A 17,503-nucleotide genomic window follows, 5' to 3' on the forward strand; every position below is an offset into this window, starting at 1 on the left:
TCAGCAGGGCTGGCTAGATTCAGCTACAGGGGTGCATGCATCTGCCTAGTACCCATCCTATAAGGAGAAGTTCAGGAGGGCGTGAGAGGGCTGAGTAAAGAAGCCTTGTAAGAACTTAAGAAGAGGATCAGGGCCCTAGTCAAACAGAGTGGGACTCTCAGAAGGGCTCAAGTCCCAGAGGGATGTGTTACCAGGCCGAGCAATTAAGCAGAATATCCAGTTGGTAATTAAGATAAGGCAGGCCTAAAGGAAGGCCCAAACAAGAACGGAGAGACTCAGGTGTCTCACCAGCTGCGGTCAAGGAAGGGAAGAAAAATGCACATTCCACAAGTGTCCACTAGGTGGCAGACCCCTTCCTATACTAAGAGCTGAAGAGTATTCTCAGGCACTTCTTCATACTCAGGTCTTAAGAATCACCCAGAGGACTAGTTAAAACACAGATTCCTGGGGCCTTTCCAGAGCTTCCAATTCAGTAGGCTGCGTTGGAGTCTGAGATTCTGCATTTCTAATAAGCTCCAGTGCTGCTAGTGCCACTGGTGGGTGAACTTTGAGCACGACCAAACACATCATCTCAGACTCTGCGAAGGGAGGAGATGGGCAGGAGGAGGATGTGGTCCTCATGGTTGAGCCATCAGTTCAAATTGTGACAAAAACTCCAGGGAGGTGTAGCATGAAGATATAAGGGTGGGTTGGGGAAGGAAATGGGGTGACTTGCTTCTGGCTGGAAATAGCCTCTGGTACTAGAACTGATTTGAATTGTGGGCTCTGCAGCAGAGTGTAAGGTCTCCAGAGCTCTCATTGTAGCTAAATGTGTTACAACTAATTTCCTTAGAATGATGTGGCAGATCAGAGTGCAAGTATATGCAGATTAAAATGAAAGCAGTATTCACACCAAAATGAAAAACAAAACATCAGATACATACCAAAAATAAGCCTAAAGAAAAAGCACCAATAATACTATAAAGCATAAATTTGTGATTCTCAAACTATTTGAAGTGAAGGACCATTTAGAAAAAATATCTGGTCCATTATGGCCCAATACATGGTTCTACTGCACAAGACTTTTACATAGCTCTGGCCACACACGACTGGCCGGGCAAGTTTGACAATACCCCACTGGTCTATACCGTGTTCAGCGAGACGAATCCACTGATCATGCATTTGAATGTCACTGGCAATGTCAGATTTTTATAAAACTTTCTCAAGCTTACTCTTAGTTTCTGTACTTGCATCAATAGAGTGGTAAAAGTAAAGATTTACAGAAGGATACCCATCCACAAACCATATTTAGAGGTACACTGGACTACTAGACTACTGCACAGTAGTCTAGACTTGCTAGACTACTGATTTGGGAGATGGGCTTATTATGCAACTTCAAGCAGTCAGTTTGTTCTTTCGGCTTCTGTATTGCAGAACCTTAACTTTTTGCGTCCTTGAGGACCATTTAGTTCTTATCAGTTCCATTTGGGGTCTTTGAAATGGGGCTACTTGGATGTTCTTTTGGCCCTGCTGTTATTTCTTCCTGCTTGGACATCGAGGACAATATCCTACACATAATAGGCACTCAATAAACACTGACGGGATGAATGCATGGAATGATAGTCCAGGACTGAGATATCAAGCACGCTTGGGGGCTAGACAGGGATAGCCCGGAAATAAATGCCCAGTATGGATGGACATCAAAATAGAACTCTCCTCACAGTAACTATATAGAGGGAGCAGGCAAGCAGAGCAGATGGAGAAGCACCAACTCCAAAAAGAAAAGAGCGACTCATCATGTTTCCTTGGCCTCACCGGTGCCTCACTAAATACAGGTGTCCATTGCGAATGAGGGAAATTCAGTCCCTAAGGTTCTTGGGCCATGATGACCTAGGCTTCCTGGTGGCATTTTCATGCTGAACCAAAGTACTGCCTCACATCCATGCCAAGGTGACCCCTGGTTACTCTGCAAACTACAGGAGAGCTTACTTTAGTTGTTTTCCTGTTAATACTAGAATCTTGAGGAAAGATTTTAATAATTTAAGTATATTTTATTATTAAACAATTCTCTGACTTTTCAGCAGAAGAGAGCTGAATGAGTGCAAAATGGGTTATCAACTCTCACCTCCTTGAAAGGTCGTGTCCCACTCACACTCATCTGTTCTGTTCCCCTTCTCTATTCCTTACCAGGCACACAGCACAGCCTATGGAAGTTATGTGATTTAATGATGCACAGCTAATAATCTTGATCACAGTAATAATGATATTTGCTATTTAGAGAGCACTATATGACAGGTACTATGCTAAATGCTTAAATACATTATCTTATTTAATTCTGTCAACAATCACATAAGTTTTCTTGAGGACAGAAGTGGAAGGGCTAGGATTCTAGCCTAAATATGTCAGACTTAAAAATCTGTGGTCCTAACCACTGTATTATACTTAGAGTCTTGGATCCAAACAGAGACTCTTTCCTTTTGCTTTTAAGGTGTACCAACAAACTGGACAGTGTACAGTGCATCAAACTCTAGATACTCAAGGCCAAGATTTCTCATAAATGATAGAGATATAGATGGACCCTATGAATGAATGGAACGAACATGACTACCAATTGTGAATAAATCAAATTTAGTTTGTGAGGTCCTTACATCATGAGGACACTACAGTTTCCTGTCGGCATTTCGCTATAAACCAAGGACTGACATGGTTTTGATGCCAGCTCATAAAATTTGAAGATACAAACTGATTACAAATTCTAAAACTAAATCTCAATTGTATTTCAAACAAGTGTGCACATACACACACAGACACACCTGTCCTATATCCCGACTCCTCCGAAAAAACTTATTTTGCTCTTTTCCTAAATATTCCTTTCAATTTCTTAAATCTCCCAAATAAATAAAGACGAGAGACAGTTCAAACACAAATCTTCGCAAAGAGAGCATGTATGGTTTTGACTGCACTCAAATCAGAGTTCATACCACTATTTTATTATTATTTTTAGATAATCCTATTTTCATCTGAAACAATTTGCACGCTCAACTTCCCAGGTCAACTAGTAGTTCCAAGAAGCTTTCGAAGTGTTTTCAGAAAAGCTAAAGGACCAGCGTTTTCTTTTGAGAGGGATAAATATAATCATGTGTTTATGTCCAAGTTAGAACAGTTTGCAAAAGTTCTTCATGACTTATATATACGAGTCTTTACAAACTTTCATTAATATATCTTGGTATGTGACTGCCAGATTTTCAAATGACGATTTAAAATTTTGTCACAAGTCAAAAGCCTTAAAGAAAAAACAAAAATACCTTTTTTTTTTTTTTAAAGAATGCTAAATTGAAAAAGAATGAGAAGTTACATGAACTTGGACATTTAAAGATGCAAATTGATTTCCTGGCCATTTAAAGACACAAATTAATTTAAGAAGCAAAGATTTTGGGGAGCCCTAAGACAATAAAGCGATCAGCACAGACATCTGTCAGGGTGGAGGCGACCTGAGGTAAAGACCAGTTAAATCTAATGCAATCAGGAACTTAGGCCACTTTAACATTTTTTTATGAGGTGACAACCTCCTAACACCATAATCTTGCCTTTCAGGATGATGACACAAAGATTTAATGAGTAAAAGAAAACAGCTTAAAACCTCTCTTTTGAACATGAATTGTCTATTTAGGTTAAAGGTGGACTTTGAGCTCCCATTAGCTACTGGCACAATTGGGAAAAGAAATGCACACACACAAAAACACACACGCATGCACCCACGTGCGCGCACACACATTTCAAGCAAGTAGTTATGTAATGATAGCTATGTCTATTTCTACTCAGATTCAAAAATAAACTTAAAGCCAAAACTAACAACCCTTCTGCTAATTAGAGAAATAAAAATGTCTTCCCCCCATGTGCCCCAACATAACATGAAACTGAAATTAACTGCTTTCTTTCGGAACCCACTTATTTATTTATGTTTAAAGGAAGATTTGGGGATAAAGCAACTTTGTAACAGAACAGTTGGGGAAAACACATGGACACTCTACATTGGAATACATGGAGAATGAGCACGCAGTTACAACAGAGGGTTTTTTTCCTTGTTGAAACACCTGACATGGTGTAATAAAAATCTGGTTACCTTTACATTTCTTCTCTTCCGTTTGGAAGGTCCGGGCACTTGGGACACTCTGATCGTTCACATCCTCATGGTCCAGATGGAATATTGAGCTAGTCCAAGTGGCTTGGATGAGATGTGGTGACGACTGTTCATTTTTCAACGTGCTGCGCCTCTCCGAATGGCTCTTCCTGTGCAGGCAGGCTTCAGACATTCCTACTAGCTTCCAGTCGTGTTCTCCGTCTGGACAGGGCTTCGGTTTGTCCCAGGCTGGAAGGCCATTTTCTGGAGGGTTGAAAAACACGAGATGACGAGCTGTTGGCATTGTCAAGCTTTTGTTGAGATGCAGAGTTTTGGAAGGCAAGTCGTTTCTCAATTCTTTTGGGCTGACAGTATTCACATGCACCTCCACTTGACGGCAGTGATAAGATGCAGAATTTGTCAGCCTTGGGCATTTAGCCACCACAGTTGGATTGCCTGTCGGAGTAATCAACACATTCCCCCTTATTTTTAGTGCCTAGAAAGACAGTAGTTCCTCCACGGGAAGGCTGCACTTTTGCCGGTCCCGCTTCCACTGCAATGGCCCAAGGGCAAGTTTACACCAATTTATGTTACTGCTTAGATGACCATTTGAGGTCTTGAGGGTCAGGGCTGGCCGTGAACACTTTTCAGATCCTTAGGACATAAAACATCCAGGATTCAGCCTTGTTTGACTTGGGTTTTATCACAGGCTGACCTGAGGGCACCCTGTTACTTAAGTGGGACATGCTCACGTGGCTATACCCAGAGTGACAACTCTTCTCCTTACCACCTTTTATCCCTGATGGCCTAAAAAAAAAAAGAGATTGGATCTTCAAACAGAAATTTTGTAAATGGTTTCAGTGTAGTCCAAAATTGGCACTGAGATCCCATGAAGGAAAGCAGATAGTGCTTTAGCGTGGGGTGAATTCAGAGCCCTAATGACAGAACGATAAACCCCAAATCTCTTTGGTTGTGGTACAGGTGGTTAATTATTCATGTATGTTGTGTTGGTTTTTTCCTCTTCAATTTTCAGGGACTTGAGGGTCTGTCTGCCCTCTAGAAAATGGAAAAAATGAAATAATATAATGAAAATGTTTTCACACTAACCGTCCCTGGTGGCAAATTTTACCTCCTTGAATATCTTTACTGTACATGGATATAAAGTAGAGAGTAAAAATGAGCAAGCTAATATATATTTTTGTATATGCACACACATTAAAAAACATAATCCATCTGGTCAACCACATTTCCAGAAATTCTTCGACTACTGTCTGTCAAAATGAGAAAAAATATGAATAGAGTTCTACTTTTAAAGTGATCATACACAGTGATTGAAAGATTATAAGTTTTATGTGAGTTTTCTTTTATGCTGAAATTACCAAAGGATCATAGATGTCCCTGTTAGAGAGACAGGTCCATCCTGATCTGTGCACAGTACCGGGAATTTTAAGCTGCCATTCAAACATTTAAAATGAATTTTAAATTATTTAATGCAAAGGTTAAAATGGTTTAGGTTTTCATAAGCACCCTTTCTAAAGCTACTGGATGTCTTCCGGTGACATGGGTTAGGATGGTTTCTCCAAAAGCATAATCTACTGTCAGTCACTTTTGGAAGTTGCATTTACCCTTTACCCTTCCTGGTCTTTACTATGTGGAAATTCCGATACCCATACACTCTATTTCTACTCCAGAAGACTGTGAACAATGACAACAATAAAGGAATAATCAACACATGATTTCTTTGTCACTGTAAATGGAAACGCTGCGGCTTGAAATATCCTAACTTGGCCCGTAAGCAATAATCCCCTTTAAAAAAATCATACAATGCGATATAGCTTTTGGATGTAACATTTGATCTTATTCAGAGAAGAGCCCTGAAAATTCACTCTATGAAAAGGACTGTGCTAGGCATTGTATGAAGTAAGTGAAATAAACATGGGTTTTTTCTTCTTAGAGTTTATACGGCATTATTCAATGCATGGTAAATGAAAAGGTCTGGACTCAACCATGCCAGGTCCCGGTGCAATTACAGGCACTTATTCTCACTATCCATTAAAAGAGAACAACAGATTAAGATCTTGGGACCTGTATTGCATTTCAGACTAAACATATCCATGTAGAATCCATTCAAGGACCTATTATCCATGAGGGTGTGAGGTTTTCATGAGCTAAACATAAAGCTACTGAATGCAAAAGTTAATTCTGGGCCTAAAGAAATTCGTTTTATTTCTACAGACATGAAAAGCCTTCTCCCTCAAGCACGCTTCTGTGATGTCGCCTTTATTTTCAGAGACTCCCTAAATCCTCGGCAAATTACATCTTGGAAAGCTCCATTTTAAGTAATGTTAAAGTTATCACGCTATTCTGGAAAGCCTCCAACATTTGATTTTTCTGCAGAAATTCTTAAAATTTAGTATTAATTCCCTTGCCTGAACAGAAATCAAGAAATACAGCCAAACTGGGTGGTAACTGCTATTTAGCAAAGGGAGCTAGTGAACTCTCATCTCTCATCTTGGATGAGAGATGCTGAAAGGGACTCCACCCAAGGGGACATTCCTCCTTAAAGCACAGCCTATTAAAGCCTGCTCAGCATGTCCCCTGGGCCAGCAAGAGAGGGGATTTCTTCTAAGCAGGGAAGGTAATGTGTGGGGTGAGGTAGGGGATAGGATTGCCTTCCATTTTCCTAAGAAAAGAAGCTGTGATGGTTTGGGAAAAGGGATTCATTCACGGGAGGCATTTACGAGCTCAAAATTACCGTCTGTAATTACATTCATGATAATGACATTCAGTTGCTTAATTGGCAGGTTTATTGGTTGGGGCACTGCTGGGAGGGCACTGCTGGGAAACTGGGGGACTAAGAAGTCCTGGGTGGGTCATGGGAAAACTCAAGAGGGATTTATTTAAGGAGGATTCTTGATTCTTATCCTCCCAAGAATAGAGGGGGTACCATTCTCAAGGAGGGATAAGATACCCACTTCGCCAGGCTCCTTAAATTCTGCCTACTGGGGATGCTGTCATTGAGGAGAACTACAAGTTACCTTCACATAGGTTTGCTGGCAATAATGGTTTTCAGGGATTTTCTGCTATTTCTATGTCTAATTCTCATATCCTTCTGGTTCCACCAAAATTCAAACCAACGAGACATTTCTTTTTAGAAGTATTAAAATCTCAAAAGGTTAAGTCAGTGATTCTCAAACTTTGGTGAGTGTCCACCTGCGGCGCTATTAAAGAACGCAGAAGACCAGGCTTATTGAAGTAGTATGTGGCCTGGGCATTTATATATTTACTAAGTTCTCCAGATGATTCTGATACCCAATAGAGTTTGACATCCACAGGGTTAAGAAAATCTAAGGTAAGAAAACAAATTATTGGCAGGTTTCAGATAAGGGTGCAGTCTCTTTCTCAGATTCTCACGTTTTACACAGCCTTGGAGTAAATTTGCATTATAAATAAAAAATTCATCAAGTGTTTTGGGATCTACTGTGTGAAGCATTAAACGTCAGATGTTAATTGGATGGTATCTTGTAGACTGCACGCATGGATGTAAATAAATGTTCACTCAGGGGCCGGCCGGTGACGCAAGCGGTTAAGTGCGCGCACTCCGCTGAGGCGGCTCGGGGTTCGCCGGTTTGAATCCCGGGCACGCACCGACGCAGCGCTTGGCAAGCCATGCTGTGGCGGTGTCCCATATAAAGTGGAGGAAGAGGGGCACGGATGTTAGCTCAGGGCCAGTCTTCCTCAGCAAAAAAAGAGGAGGATTGGCAGATGTCAGCTCAAGGCTGATCTCCTCACAAAATAAATAAATAAATAAACAAACAAACAAACAAATAAATAAATAAATAAATATTCACTCAAAAAGTCTGTTGTTTTGAGCATTATCTGGGATGCAATGTGCACGGTAGTAGAAAAACTTTTTTTTTAGAAAAAGGGGGATTCTACAAATGATCATATCTTGTTATTCAAACATGAAGTAGGAATCCTTTGCTCTTTAATGGATCCTAGCTAACATCTGGCTTATAATACTTCATATTCTAGAGATCAAGACAATTAACCAATTTCATTTGTCAGTTATCATGCAAATTAATAAATAAGTAGAATCCAAAAAATTAACTGGATAGGGACATGTGAACTGCTACTAAAATAACTGGACACACATTGGCCTGTGTGTCTCAAGGGAGTTTAGATTGCAAAGATTGAGTTTGCATTAGATGACCATAATTCTAGTGGCTTTGAATGACATAGCACTGATCTAAAGGGTTCTTTTGCAAAAGAGAAACAAACATAAAACTCATGAACATAACTATCTACATCCTATCTCTGGAAATTTCGTGAAAGATGACAGAAAATAAATCTGTCCGTCAAAAAAGGGAGAATTATATGAAAATATTCAGGTATTTCAGGACACAAAAGCGAGCTGATACCTTAGAAACGTGCTCAGGCAAAGGAAATAGGATTATGACCAAATGGTCAGAAAGGGTCAGCTGGGTAGGCTGGGATTTCATGGCATTCCTTATAAGAGTGTTTAGTTTGCATCAAAAGGCCATCAATATTAGGTACTGAGACCCCAAACCATGTTCTGTATTTGAGGGATGTGTATACAAAAATGCTTTGCAAACCTAGGGAGTGTGTAGAATTATCATTGTATAGCATTGGGCTATTAAGTATGATATCTCTAATTCGCCTTTTAATTTTTTACTTCAACCCATAAGGTTTGGCTTTGCTGAATATTCAGACTATGTACACATCAACTGATTTTTATTTGTGCAGTCATGTAGAACAGGAGGCTCATATTTGTCTGAGCATTTATTGTGGGCCAGATACTGAGCTAGACACTTTTATTCATCTTCATGAACATCCAGAGAAGTATGTATTGGTATACTGCGGCATTGACAAGGAACTAAAATTCAGAGAAGCACCTCATTTGCTCTTTCATACCTTTTGTGCGGTGAACAGACATGTCCTCATTATTTGCCGTAGTTTGATGAGTAGCTATTGACATATTAATAGCTACCATTTGATTAGTACTTTGAAAATTCTTTATAAACTATGTTGATTGTCTTATTCAATTTTCCAGTTACTCATTTATATTCACTAGTCTCTCTGCTTTCACCCTCAGGCACCTACAATCCATTGTCCATAGCAGCCAGAGTGAGCTTTTAAAAATATACACCAAAGCATATTTCTTCGCTGCTTAAAATCTTCTGATGATTTCCCATCAATGTTGGAATAAAGTCCCAAGAACTTACCACCCCCTGCAAGGCTCCATGGGATTTACCCCTGCGTATCCCCCTGAGCCCCTCTCCCATGCTCTGCCCCTTGCTCTCTATCCTCTGGCCATATGGGCTTCTTCTAACGTGTGAAGCTCATTCAGACCACAGTGTCTTTGAGGACGCTCTTCCCTATGCCTGGAGTGCTCCTTTCCCAATCCTTATATAACTACCTCTCTATGTACCAAGTACCAGGATCCAACCCCCTCCACCTTTTACGTGACAGTTGGATTTCTCCTTTTTAAGAACCTATCAGGGTTGCATTTCTCAAGGAAGATAATTGAAAATGAAAATTGCAACGAGTTGGGCCCATGTACAGCCCTGGTGGAAGCTCTGTCTTGGTGGAGGGAGGAGGGGAGGAGGTTGGAGGATCCGAGTCCCAACTCTTCCATGTAGTGGCTGAAGGGATTAATCTTGGGAGAATCACTTCCTGTCTCCAAGTCTGAGTTTTTTAATTTGTAAAAGGGCAATATAACATTGCTCATGGGATTTTTCTAAGGATCAAGTGAAATAATGCGTGTGAACATATTTAGTAATTAAGTGCTATTCAGGTGTAGATAGTGCTGTAACTATCTAACCTGTACATGTACATGATCATATCTCTTTCTATCCAAAGGAAAAATTACTATTAATAAAACACGGTTACTTTTATTAATAAAAACAAATCTCTGTTTAGTGGATATAGCTACCTTACCCTCACCATCAACTCCACCACTACCACCATCAACACTGCTACCACCTCCACTACCATCACCACCTGATCCTAAACAGAATCTTGGTATAGACGGGGTTGTTTTGGATGACCTCTCACTTCCTTTTGACCCCTTCCCATCCCCTCTCTCTCTTCTCCCACGTACTTGCTATTCTCATGCTGTACTCGGGGAGCTCAGTCCCCACTGTGGGCAGATCACCTACTCACAAATCTCTTTGTGACCTTGGGCAACTTTCTTCACTTCTCTGGACTTCAGTTTCCTCCTTTGTAAGATGGGAACATTCTATTGTTGTGATGATTAAATAGGTTAATACAAAAAATGGTTTTGAAACAGTGCCTGTACACATTGTAAACACTCAAAAAGTGTTATCTCCTTATTTATGCACCCAAATGACCTCTTCCCTCTGCTCCGTCCTCCAAACTCAAGTCTCCTCTAAACATGATTTTCAAAGAACATCTCCAAAAGAAAGAAGTTTAATAAATGACTTTACACCACCATGTTAATGGCTGAGAACCTGGGAGGAGTCACCCCTCTCAGCAGAAGTTGTGTTTTAAAGAGGATGCCTGGAAAATGTATGGTCATGGCCCAAGGAATGAATGTCTAAAATTGGATTCCTGATTGCTGTGCAAGACAGGTGGGAGAGACATTTTGGTGAAGTGGGCATTTCCTTTAAGGCTGGCCTGACCACCATCATACCTGGCTTGCTTAGCTTGGTGGATCAAACAACGTAATAATGAAGACACAGGTTTGATCCCTACTCAACCTTCAAGGCCTACCTCATTACTCAAGCTTTCTTGAATCATTCCATCCATCCTCTTAACATCCATAACACTTTCCATGTATCTCCCTCCTTCCATGTGCTACTTTTTACCTTGTGATATCATCATTTACATACGTGTACGATTTCCCTTTTTTTTGTTACACTCACATTGCCTAGCACAATGTCCTAATTAATATTTATTGTCACCTAATAATCTGGTAATTTTGCAAAGAGAAAACTATTTCCCAAGCACAGATTCTATGCCTATTTTCTTATCCAAAGCCACTGGTAAGTCACAAAGAGGACTCATTACTACTAAAACCAATTCAATGCAGATTTTCTACTACCAATAGTATTATCCTCCCAAAACTGTTGGTAAAAATGAAAACTGTTTTGCTTTTTAGAAGCAAGATAGGACAGTGGATAAGAATATTGGCTCTGCTAATCAAGGGCCAAATTCTGGCTTTGCCATTTATTAGCTGTGTGACTTTGGGAAAATTGCTGTATCTCTTTGAATCTCTCCCTGGGCTATCTATACTATTTGTCTCTATCTCTTCTGTAAGGCAAGAACTCACCACGTCCTCCTTTTATTATGTCGAAGGTATCCACACTTTTTTTTCTCTTTACTGGATTCTAATCAACCTATCCATCTCTCAATTCCCACAGCTCTAAGCACAGTGCCTTAACATGACAGGACCTCAATAAATATTATTTGGAAATAATTGAACATAATAAAGACAGGTCAAAACACCTCTGAAGCAGAACAGAGCACATATAGATTTTTATCTATCTAGGAATTTATATTCACTGAGCATTAATGTGCTCTAATGCAAGACACAGTCAGCCAGAATTGGTTAGCACCAACATTGTTCAACAAGAGGCAGCCTAGCCATAAACAGATGCTGCAGCACAGCCTTAGATGTGTTTTGTGCACAGAAAAGAAAGGGCAGCTAGATGACTCCACTCTTTCCAGTCTTCAGACTGGGTACACCAACTGTTTTTACTTCGGCATTTGTGTCTCATGAAACACTCCACCCAAACCACAGGTGTAGCTCACTGTTTGCCGCCCAGACAAGTGTCCGCTGAAGAGCTCCGCAGGAGACGCCAAAGTATGGCTGCTGGTCTCAGCGCCATCTTTTCAGGACCTCTGAAACACTGACATATTCCCTTTGTGCTCGTTCTGTTTCCCGCTGCTTAGCTAATTGTCTTGGTCCCCACACGATTTCCCCCAAACTTCTCTTCCTTCACTTCCTCCCCTTTCCAAGTGCTATGTGTCTGTGGCTATTTCAAGATCTGGAGCAGAGGTCACTAAAGAAACTGGAGACTGGGGTTGAGAAGAAAATAGTGACCTTTTATTCATATTTTATTTAAGAATTTAAAAAGAAATTAAGCTATATTAGCATTGTATTTGTGTGCGTATAGAATGAAGGAATGAATGAATGGAATAGTGAGGTAGGGCGGGGGTGCTCAAACACTCCAATCAGGGTGTGATTATCTGGAGAAAGACTCTTGCTTCACTCCTGAGACTTGACAAACGAGGATCTGTCGAGATCTGCCGAGGCCCTTGCTCAACCTTTGTCTAGTTACATGAAATGCATCTTCAGAAATATCTTCTTGTAGGCAAAGTTACAAAATTAGCTCTTTGTTCAGGTAGGCTGCCTTCCACTGCTATATGGTTTTGTTTTTCTTTTACGAGCACCTCCCTATTAATTTTCCCTCTCCTTGAGACTGGCCTCTCTGCCCCTGTGCGCAAGTGATTTGAAGTTTGCCATCACAGAGGGTTTCTCTTGTTTCATTGGCAGGGATTCTTAGTCCATTAAGTGAGGGAGATCTGGGAGCTGCTAAGAGAAAAACAAATCTTTTCCTTATCTGGCGGCTCCCACTTCTCCAGTTTTCCCGTCTATTTCATTAGGCAATCCCTATCCAAATGAAAACCAATCATCCCAGCTATAGAAACCTCAAATAATTATTCTGAAACTAGAAACTACAATGATAATCTCTTGATAATAAGTTAAAACCATTAAAATTTTTTAAAAGTGTGTGTTCAGAATCTTTAAGTGGGATGCACATTACTGTTTTAAAGTTTAGCCTGAAAACAAAGTTAAAAACAAAACAATGAAACAACATGTGTTTGAAGACCATGGTGGAAACTCAGCGTTTCACTGCATGAAAACATGGCAGCGACTGGGTTCCTGAGAAACATCCTATAATTATTTAACCACAGGGGAACAAGCTGACTGCTGGAGCACTGACCAGAGGCCCCCAAGACTGGGAAAGTACTTTCCAGAGGACACAATGGAATCCTCCCTTAGGACGGTCATTTGGTTTTCCGTAATTCATGCCGGATTTAATCAGAGAATCCTCAGGTCGGATGACTCAAATTTTGAGGTAATTACTCTAAAGGCCACAGATATTCCATTTAGGATATTAGAAAAGCTACATCTGTTGCAGAAACATTCATATTAAGACGCCACAAATACACATAAAAGGGAACAGATGTTTACTGCCAAGATTAGATTTCTCATGTACGAAAGTTCAGATCATAATGCTTATTCTTGTTGCCAGTCTGAACCCACATTTCTGAAAAAAGAGAAGGTAGCCTGGAAGATCGGCCCCATTTTATGTTCCCAAACTTGAAATATTCCTTCCAAAAGTAGGAAATGCATGTGAATCTTTTCTAACTTTGGAAACTAGAACTGGGGCATAATTTGTGGGTAAAGAACAAACTTTGAGATTTACAATTTCTCCAATAAAAAGACACATGTGACTCTTGGGCAATCAGATCAATTTTGTACATCACATTAAAAAAGGAGTCTCATTACTTGGCAACAAAGCACATATATTCTTTCAATAAATTACCCTCAAGGATTAGTAAAATGCACAAAAATATATGCTGGTGTTAATAAAGTAGAGTAACATATGGGCCTACACATTGCCTGGCCTCTGGGTTTTCATAGAACCCCACTATCATTTTCCATATTTCTGTATGGAAATAAGTAACTAGGATCAATATCAATGCAGATATTTCCTTCATTTAGGGAGGAAACATTTCAATATGGAGAAGTTTTGTTTTTCCTTTTGTTCAGGAATAAAGGTGCTGCCACATTATGCACATCTTTCTTACTATTGGTTATGATGGCAGGCAAGCTATTTTAGATGGGTGAGGACTCCCTGAGAGCAGGTGCTTTGGGGATGTTTTCAGACCGTCAGAACACTATTAAATATATCAACAACATACTTCATTAAATGGGCCCTGGTGGGATGACACAACTACCCGCAGGGTATGTAGCAGGGGAGGGTCTGGCTTAGCATCTGCATCTCACAAGTCCTGTCTCAACAGCAGAAATAGAGGGGAGAATTAAATTGTTTCCTACCTGCCCGTCTTGTGGAAGCTAATGTAGCCCTGTAGATGGGTCAAATTGCTTGGTGTAATCTATGATGTTTTCACTCTTCAGGAAAATCAAGAGAAGTAGGTGGGATTTCTACTGTTTTTTTTTCATACCTTTGTTTTTCCTTAAACTTTTCAATTGCTTAAAATAGAGCTGGCGAGGCTGGGGCTGGAGAGGGGGTCTGGCAATGAGGACCTGCAGACCTGCCCCTCTCCAACTCGCTTCCCCCCACAGGGGCCAGGTGTGCCTGGATGTCCCCTCCATCCTCAAATGCCTTGTGACTATCTAAGGCCTTGTTCCTCTAAGTGTCATCTGAGGACCCGCAGCATCAGCATCACCTAGGAGCTTGTTAGAAATGTGGGATTCTGGCCCCAGAATGGATGAATCAGAATTTGCATTTTAAAAAGATCCTCAAGTGATTCACATGCACATTGATATTGGAGACACTGCTCTTGGGGCATAGTCTCCATATAAAGTAGATAGAATTCGTTAAATGTGTGGTTACCCAATTTAAACTTTGGTGGGATTTAATATTTACTATAAGAGATAAGATTTTCCTCTTCAGGAGTCAGAGGGGAAAGTAGTATTTGATGGATTGCTGGTTAGGGAAATGAAACGGAAGTACATGTAATGTCTTTATTTCTTAAACAGTTGGCAAATTTGGCTCACGAAATGGAAAAATCCAAACACCAAGATTTCTGATTATAATGGCATCTTTTTAAGGTTTTCCTGTCAAGACACAACCAAGAAAATACTAAAAGTAATAGCTAACATTTAATGGATGCTTACTATATGACAGGCCCCATTTCTGAGTACTTTACATTTAACCTTCGCAATAACTCTATGAGGTAAAATATTATCCTCATTTTTTAGATAAGAAACTGGGGCACGGAGAGGTTGAACAACTTGCGCAAGGTCACGCAGTGAGTAAATGACAGAGTCAGGATCCAAACCCAAGGAGGTCTAGCCAACCATGCCACATCTCTACCAGTTTAAGAGAAGTCAACACCAAATGACTTAGGTGATCATCGCAGGCAAAAGAACTAAATTCTGTGGACTAAAATATTAGTTAGAGGTTTAAACTAAAGAAACTAAAGAGCTCAGAGAGGTCATGTTCTTGCTCCAAGTCACCCAGATGAGGGAAGAGCTGAGATGGGTCTTCTGATTCTTCATCCCATGATCTTTTAAATGGAAACATATGTTTTTGGTATACAACAAGGATTTATTGCTCAATCTCAGTGCTGTTTCAAATTCTGACATTTTCACTCTATACCTCAGACATTAAGAGCCATTTTTCTAATTAAAACTTTTTTTCTTCAAGTAAATTTACCAAACAAGACACAGCTGTGCATGGAGTGATTCTGTTTCCCACAATGGCTTCCGATGATGATTTTTCAAAAAGTTAGTGTTATGGTGGTATGGGCTCTGTCTCCAAGTGGCCAAAAAACTTAGAAAGAAGGCAAAAACAAACAAACAAACAAAACAATCCAGGTATGGAATAACTGATTTGTTTCCTAGTTGGCCATCTGAAAGGTTAAAAGGCCACCAAATAATCTAAAACTGACAAAAGGATAATTTCATTTTGAGTTTATGATATTGAGAGCTAACCCTTATAGAGGGGTGCCAGGCATGGTGCATACTGTGATTTATTTACTCATTACAACAACGTTGTGAAGGAGATACTGTTATTAGCCCCATTACACAGATGAGGAAACTTCAGCTCAGAGAACTCAAGATACTACCCAAAGTTACAGATAGTAAATGGGAAGTTGTTCTCATAACCCTTATACTACATTCTACAGATGAGACAATTGTAGCCCAGAGAAGTAAAACATTAGCCCACTGTCACAAAGCTTGTCAGAACGCAGTGCTGTAACTGGAATCTTCCTCAAGATGGGCCAAGCTGGCTTGATGGCAAATTCCTATGGAATTACGATGGACCGTCTCTTAGCATGAATATTTCTTTGAGAGAGGTTCATCTATTTCCTCAGGAAACATAGCTTCAGGGAGCAAAATCTCTCCCCAAACAAACAAACAAAAAATGGACTCAAAGGGCATATTTCTTTAGAAATGTAGGAAGGACATTATGTCCAAATGAACTGGCTTGTCTGATTTTGACCATGGAACAATAGTGTCTGAGAACATTGATGCTTGGGAACTTAAAAGAATCATTGATGCATGACTTTTGGGGAAAAAAAAAGTCACAGTTTAAGATACAGACATTTCCAGTTTTATGAAAAATCTGGCCTGCGATATTTTCTGACCAAATAGTAACCAAAAGAAGAATAAATATTGTATTGTTAGCAATTATCCTGTTTGTCTGGTGCATGTTTACAGATGTCAGCTTCTGCAGAGGGAGCTGAGATACCAAAATGGCAGTGCCAAAGAGCTCTCCAACCAAAATATGGCACGTTCTCTTGTGTATTCTCATTATTATATTTACTGAGGATAATGTGGCAAGTTTAGTGGAAGGTGCCGCATCATGATCCAAACTTGCTACCCCAAGGAGAATGGGCAGTTTACTTCCTGGGGCTGCCGTGTCTACAGCTGCCTCAATTCTAGGGATATATTTGCATGGAAAGGAGAAAAAGAGGGAAGGAGGAAAGAAACCGCCAAAGCGAGGAACATGCTCTGGAAGAAAAATCCCATTCCTGTCTGTTACCGCTGCACGAGGGTTATTCGGTGGATCCATATATTGACTCAAAAAGAGATACAGAGACCGAAGTTACCACAAGCGCCTATAAGGCTGCCCCCAGGCTAGTGTCCTCACCTAGGTTTTCTGCCTCCCTGGGGACACTTGGCAACGTCTGGAGACATTGTCGGCAATCACAACTTGGGTGTGTGTGTGCACTAGTGGCATCTAGTGGGCATAGGCCAGGGATGCTGCTAAACATCTCACAATGCACAGGACTGCCCCCTACAACAAAGAATGATCCATCCCCAAATGTCAATAGTGCTGAGGTTGAGAAACCTGCCTTGGGCAAAACTGTGACATGAGTGAGTTTCTCAAGGTCTTTGATTCAAAGTGCTCTCACTCTGACCCCAGCACTGGAGTTTCTTGTCTATACTGCTATCATCTCCTCCCCATCAATCAATGTGACTGATCCCAGAATGAAAAGTCTGATTGCATTAATTCACACTAAGGTATGAATGACTGACAGATTCAGCACTAGCAGGAACACCTGTATTTTAAGTGACTCACTAGTTTAATCTAAACTCAGCTCCAATCTGTGAAATTTTGGCAAGGGTGCCATAATAACATGGACACTTATTTT

At 40.4% G+C, this 17,503-nt stretch overlaps 1 protein-coding gene across 1 annotated transcript in view; it reads right to left on the minus strand.

Moving 5' to 3' along the window:
* THRB (thyroid hormone receptor beta) overlaps nt 1-17,503 on the minus strand; it is a 360,716-nt gene that overhangs the window by 60,517 nt on the left and 282,696 nt on the right. Inside the window, exon 4 of the mRNA XM_058553892.1 lies at nt 4,103-4,363. Coding sequence (XP_058409875.1) covers nt 4,103-4,363 — 261 coding nt within the window. The remainder of the gene's footprint in view (nt 1-4,102; nt 4,364-17,503) is intronic.

The sequence above is a fragment of the Diceros bicornis genome, chromosome 2, assembly GCF_020826845.1.
Source record: "Diceros bicornis minor isolate mBicDic1 chromosome 2, mDicBic1.mat.cur, whole genome shotgun sequence".
NCBI classification, from domain to species: domain Eukaryota; kingdom Metazoa; phylum Chordata; class Mammalia; order Perissodactyla; family Rhinocerotidae; genus Diceros; species Diceros bicornis.